Source organism: Coturnix japonica, chromosome W (genome assembly GCF_054131305.1).
Source record: "Coturnix japonica strain WE chromosome W, WE-NBRP24, whole genome shotgun sequence".
In the NCBI taxonomy this organism is placed as follows: domain Eukaryota; kingdom Metazoa; phylum Chordata; class Aves; order Galliformes; family Phasianidae; genus Coturnix; species Coturnix japonica.
The window spans coordinates 31,573,828-31,580,252 of record NC_140701.1 but is presented as its reverse complement, the minus strand read 5'-3'; the positions used below and the strand labels follow the sequence as shown (position 1 = coordinate 31,580,252).

At 53.2% G+C, this 6,425-nt stretch overlaps 1 protein-coding gene across 1 annotated transcript; it reads right to left on the bottom strand.

The window, feature by feature from the left end:
• Positions 1-368: 368 nt before the first annotated feature.
• Positions 369-2,782, bottom strand: LOC146754689 (adenosine 5'-monophosphoramidase HINT1-like). Its single transcript, XM_085527827.1, has 3 exons — positions 2,622-2,782; positions 1,552-1,657; positions 369-706 (listed from the first exon to the last, which is right to left on the bottom strand). Exons 1-3 carry the CDS (start codon positions 2,744-2,746, stop codon positions 545-547), a joined length of 393 nt encoding a protein of 130 aa, XP_085383953.1. The 5' UTR covers positions 2,747-2,782; the 3' UTR covers positions 369-544.
• Positions 2,783-6,425: the final 3,643 nt, after the last annotated feature.

Genomic DNA, 6,425 nt, shown 5'->3' with positions numbered 1-6,425 from the left:
ATTAATTGTCTACGTTGCAAAATCGGCGACTGAAAAGAAAGCGGTGGCAAAACTCCAAGACCGGTTAAGAACAGGCTGATGAGCACCAGTCAGAAATCATGCAGGTACAGTTTGTTTGGCTTCGGGACAGGGCCATACAACAGATGATACCTGGAAGCTTTCCTCCAAACTTATTCTTCTCTAATTCTACACTTGCTGATTGCTGATGCTGCTATTACGCGATCAAACCCACGCCCTTTCATTTGGAAGCTGGGGGAAGATGGCAAGGCCGCAAACACACGGCACATGCTATATTCTCTTTGGGAGACAGAGACCCACCGTTTTAACTTGCAGAACCATTTCCATCAGTAAGACAAGCGAGACAGAGATGACATCCCCATGCTCCATCTTTATTGTGCAAATCCTGCTCAAAGCTTTTCATTACCCACCACAGACACCCACCAAAAACAATTATCCGTCAACGGTGTCTAGACTGACGGGCAACACGTGAAATCCATTCGGTGGCCGTCCGTACGCGTGCAGCAACTCCTGCGGTGCAAACGTCTTATCCAGGAGGCTGGCCCAACTGATGGCCAACGAGAAGACAGAGACGCGCGCAGCAGTCTGAAGGGTCTGAGGGTGGGTATCTCGCAGCCATCCGGAATCCATCGGTCGGGCCCAGGTTAGCAGCACACTTCTCGCCGACAATCTTCAAATGCCCAAGAAGCTGGAGAAGGAAATAACCTTACGTAACTACGTAGCATGCCACAACACAAAGAAGAGCAGACAGGGCAGGAAGCGAGGAAAGGCAAGCCGAGAACCATCCACACAACGCGGTTAACTGGTTCTTCCCCATTCAAGCGCTGCTCCTCAAAGTACCGCCTGTCTGCAACCACGCATTCCAAGCAAAGCTACAAAGACCGATGATGCATAATGGGGGGAGGGGCAGCTAGGGGACTTGCCATCTTTTTTTTTTTTTTTTTCCTTCTTTTTAAATCCCCTCCCCGCCCCCAGCTAAACAGTAACGAACTACAAATCAGGCCCAGAAGCCAGATCTGTCTCAGGGTTCCAGCCCCCCATTAGATCTTCGGGCAACGTAAGTCTCTCTGGCAGAAAAGAAAAACTCGATGTAGGCTTTGTGAGCCCACGCAAAAGCCATCGAACTTGACTTCTATAGCTGAAAATGAAACATCCAGCACCCCTGAGCCAGCCTCCGACCCCTTCCTCGCCTCCGACCTGCTCAAAACCCCAAGCCCTCTTCTCCGGATTAGAGCAAGTACCACCGTCCGGAAAGCATGAAAACAGGCATCGGCCATACTTCTGACCAGCACTGCATTTTGCACTACAAGTACGCACCCAGAAACGAGCATCGCTTTCTCTCGCTACCCTTAGTCAAAACGCTCAGCTCCATTACAAGCTAGAGGCAAAAGATTACGGCAACGGGAAACCCCAAATAGCCTGCTGTGCCTCTTTGCAACGTCAAGAGGAAACGAGGCAACAGGACGGAGACTACAAATTTACATCGCACTTACAGGCACCGTTTAGCGTACAGAAAGCTGCCACAGTACTTACAGGTGCGCCAGAAACTTCTGCTCCGGATAACCTGACAACGGCCTTCTCGGGAGCGGCTAGGAAAAAGCCTAGGAGCTGGCGGTGAGATATCATGGAACGCAAGGTACTGGAGGAAGAGTACATGGTTAAAGCGGGATTGGCTTTGGAGAAAGGCAATAGCCTAAGCAGATCGCTACGCCACACTGAACTCGTACCCCAAACGCAAGACAACACAGCGATGCTTCCTACGCGATCTATGAACTGGCAAAGTCCTCTCCCTTCTATGCACAAAACACGTTTCCACAGGCTCTGCGCTGCTACGAGCACAGAGCGATTTTAAACCCAAACTAAACCACCTCCGTTTGCGCTTATTTCACTCTCTTATTAAGACCCTGCTTAACCACTCGAGCGGCAAACGGTGGCTCACCATCCTTCACTTATGGCCAAATATCGCCTTCCTATCCTACTTTCGACCAAGGCATTTCCAAAGAACCTGGGGATATCCCGACGGAGCCCGTGTTAACTCTCCGTCCTCGGGAACAGCAAGTACTCAGGCGAAAGAACGTTTTGCATTAGCCCGGTGAGGCTGGCTCTACGTCAGACACTTCCGCATCGAGGCAAAGGTTATCGCCTCCGACACGTGAATACCACCGACCGGTAGGAAACGGTCCACTAATTCTAACGGAACGAGCACGACTAGCAGCGCCAAACGGATAGATATGGCGCGCGGCGAGCGCCCGCGGCTGCCACCAAGCGCTTCAGCGTCACAGACGCACGCGCACACACCACACGGTGGCGCTGGGAAGCCAGGCGAGCCACACGGCACCAGCAACCCAGTATGCGCCACGGCAGCCCCGTGGCAGCGAAGGAGCGCGGGGTTTTAGAGGAGGCGCTGCAGTAGCCAGCATCACCAGCCAGAAAGGCCCGCCCGCACGCCCACCCCGCGGCAAGGTCGCCGCTCGCCCCGCCGCACTCGCCGGCACCGCAACGGGCGCTCGTTGCAGAGGGCCTGCGAGCGCGCTAGGGTGGGGGACGGGTGGGAAGGGAGGGCAAGGGAAGAATCGCACAACGCACAGCAAAGCCCCGGCTACCTCCCCGTCCGCAGCGGCTCCTCCTCGCGGATAACGCTGGCGGAGAACTCCTGGCGGGCGACTTTTCCCATGAGAGCGGCGCCACCGAGCCAGGCGGCCGGCGACCTAACGATCCCGCCGGCCATGACGGCGTCCTCTCGCTACAACACACCCTCAGCCCCGAACCTCCCCCGCTCGGCTCGGCTCGGATAGGATAGGATCGGCTCGGCTCGGCCCGTCCCTCGGCGGCGCGCATTGGGCCGACGGAGAGCGGCCGGCCGTTCGCGCGCCTCTGTTGGCTGTCTCGCCTGCCCTTTACGCTTGTCCCCGCCCTGTTGGCGGCTCCGCTCCCGTCGGCCCGCTGCTTATCCGGGCACAGGGACTTGGCGCGCGCCTCCGGACGCGCGGGGATGCGACCCGGGGGAGCGGGTGGGCGCGTCCGCGAGGGGAATCTGTGCCCGCTAGTGCAGCGCCCCTGCGGCGGGGAAACGAGGCCCGCAGAACAGGCCCCAGGTGTTAGGGATTGCCCTTATCGGCTCCTCCCCAAACGCGCTGGGGGCTTTTTTGGTGCCGATCCCTCCCGTCAAACGACCGCCTAGTGCCGCGGCAGGCCAGGAGTTTGCCGTCCTTGGAAGAAGGGGCCTGGCAACTCGGGAAGAGTACAAGGCTGTTGCTAGGATGAGCAGGGAGAAAATTAGACAGGCAAAAGCCCAGCAAGACCTTAATCTGGCCACCGTTGTTCGAGATGATTAAAAGAATGGTTTTACAAACATATTCACAGCAAGAGGAGGGCCAAGGAGAATCTCCCTTCTTTATTCGATGCGGCGGGGAACATCACCACCGACGGGGAGGAAAAGGCTGAAGTTCTCAAGGCCTTCTCTCCTTCTGTCTTTAACAGTCAGACCAGCTATCCTCAGGGTACTCAGCCCCCTGAGCTGGAAGACAGGGCCGGGGAGCAGAATAAACGCCCCTCAATTCCCACCGCCTTCTTTACTTCTGTCTGTTCTGACTGTTGCGCCTGTGCTGCACGGGCCGTCACTATGAGCAACCCCAGGAGAACCGGACTGTATATGTAGATACGTATATATGTATATTTGTATATATGTGTATATGTGTATATGTGTATGTGTGTATATATGTAGATATCTAGGTATGTATATATGTATATATAGATGGACTCTGCAAAAACTTTGTGCGCGCTTTTCCCTTGTTGCGTTTTCCTTCTGCCTGTGATGGACCGAGAAAGAGAACCTGCACCCCCGACCCCCGCTGGCAACCAGACTCATGAAACATTGTGACACCGCTGTGGTAACAATCTCTGCACTCCTGTCACGAATGCTTGCTTTTCTTTTCTGTCTTTTTCTTGTTGCTTTCTTTGTCCCACCTCCCATCCTCACGCCTAGCTAACCAAAACCTTTTACAATAAACTGCTTGGGCAAATATTTGGCTCCTTTCCGAGTCTTAATCTCACGCCGGGTATACGTATATAACGAACCATCTCGCTACCGACAGTTGGAGCGAGACAGACGCCCACCTACAACAAGAAGGGTCGGATGGAGGATCTGGGGAACTACAGGCCTGTCAGCCGGACCTCAGTATTCGGGGAAGGTCATGGAGCAGATCACCCGGAGTGAGATCACAGGGCGTGTGCGGAGACAACCAGGGAAGCGGGCCTAGCCTGCGCAGGTTCCTTTAAGGCAAGTCCTGCTTGACCGACCCGATCTCCTTCTGTGACCAGCTGACCCGCCTAGTGGATGAGGCAAAGGCTGCAGACGTAGTCTACCTAGACTTCAGTGAAGCCTTTGACTCTGCCTCCCACTCTAGAAGGAGAGAAGCTAGCCTTTGACTCTGCCTCCCAGAGAAGATGGCAGCCCATGGCCTGGGCAGGTGTACTCCGCTGGGTAAAAACCTGGCTGGATAACCAGGCCCAGGGAGCGGTGGCGAATGGAGTTCGATCCACGTGGCGGTGGTCGCTAGCGGTGTTCCCCAGGGGGTCGGTATTTGGGCCGGTCCTGTTTAATTTCTCGACTGATAATCTGGACGAGGGGATTGAGCGCGCCCTCAGTAAGTCTGCAGATGGCACCATGTTGGGAGGAAGGGTTGATCTGCCTGTGGCTAGGAAGGCCCTTACACAGGCATCCTTACATAGGCTGGATCTCTGGGCTGAGGCCAATTGCAGGACCTTCAACGAGACCAAGCGCCGGGTCCCGCACTTTGGTCACAACAACCCCATGCAACGCTACAGGCTCAGGGCAGAGTGGCTGGAGAGCTGCGCGGAGGAACCGCATCTGGGGACATCGGTCAACAGCCGCCTGAACATAGTCCAGCCCTTTTCCCATTCTATAGAAAAGTGATACCTTTTTCTTTATTCGGGGTTTTTTTCATCACTCTTCACACATTCCCAACTACAGCCTCATTGTAAGACCACTTTATCAGGTGACGCAGAAGAAAAAAGACTTTCCATGAGGCCCTGAGCAACACCAGGATTTTAAAAAGATTAAACAAGAGAAAGAACGTGCCGTGGCCCTAAGGCCAATACAGACAGGGCATAAAGAACATCCTCCTTGTGACAGTCAAGAGAGGCTAAACTTATCATCCCTCTGTACTCAGCCCTGGTGAGGCCGCACCTCAAGTATTGCGTTCAGTTTGGGGCCCCGCGTTACATGAAAGACGTAGAGGCGCTGGAGCGTGTCCAGAGGACGGCTGCGAAACTGATGAAGGGACTGGAGCACAAGGCCCGTGGGAAGCGGCTGAGGGAACTGGGATTGTTTCGTCTGGAGAAGGGGAGGCTAAGGGGAGAGAGACCTTATCGCTTCTTTACAACTACCCAAAAGGTGGTTGTAGCGAGGTGGGGGGTGGGTTGGCCGCTTCTCTCACGTAATTAGCGATGGGACAAGAGGTAACGGCCTTAAGTTGCGCTGGGGGGAGTTTCAGGCTGCAAATTAGGAAAAAAATGTAACAACTTTTCTAACTCCGCTTCTGCAAACAGTTTAATTCTGACTCATTCACAGCTGTGATAGTCAGTCCCGCAAGCGGATCTACTGCCGACAAATCGAGATTCTTTGAGGAACGGCCACGCAAGAATTTCACTTAGTGAGTTTCAAGTATTTAATTTTTAATGCAAATATTTATTAGCATGTTGATACTCCCCCACTCCAGTAAGCCTTGAGTTCAATCGCAAATTCAACAAAGACTAAAGCAAAACCAGAGGCCTAACGAAGCATGAGAGGGGATTACTTGTAAAAGCCTTAAAAGTGCCTACAGCTACCCCTCCTTCTACTTATGGAACAGTACTCCATTAAGGGTTTCTTGGTTTTTTTTTTAAACGTTTTGTTCCTATGAAAAAAGAAAACAAAACAAAAACGGAGAGGGGCACCTGAGTCTCAAAGACAGCAGAGATGCAACAATTGCCGTATCCAGTACCACAAAGTCTTTTCCAGTTGGGAAAGTTTCTGTGGGAGAAATTAATTGTCTACGTTGCAAAATCGGCGACTGAAAAGAAAGCGGTGGCAAAACTCCAAGACCGGTTAAGAACAGGCTGATGAGCACCAGTCAGAAATCATGCAGGTACAGTTTGTTTGGCTTCGGGACAGGGCCATACAACAGATGATACCTGGAAGCTTTCCTCCAAACTTATTCTTCTCTAATTCTACACTTGCTGATTGCTGATGCTGCTATTACGCGATCAAACCCACGCCCTTTCATTTGGAAGCTGGGGGAAGATGGCAAGGCCGCAAACACACGGCACATGCTATATTCTCTTTGGGAGACAGAGACCCACCGTTTTAACTTGCAGAACCATTTCCATCAGTAAGACAAGCGAGA

Bases quoted from the DNA above. Each gene is read 5' to 3' on its own strand.
- LOC146754689 (XM_085527827.1), bottom strand. From the start codon at position 2,746: ATGGCCGGCGGGATCGTTAGGTCGCCGGCCGCCTGGCTCGGTGGCGCC. The intron at 1,658-2,621 runs GTAGCCGGGGCT...CTCTTCCTCCAG, and splicing joins GAGCCGCTGCGGACGGGGAG to TACCTTGCGTTCCATGATAT. The intron at 707-1,551 runs GTAAGTACTGTG...TTCCTTCTCCAG, and splicing joins CAGAAGTTTCTGGCGCACCT to CTTCTTGGGCATTTGAAGAT.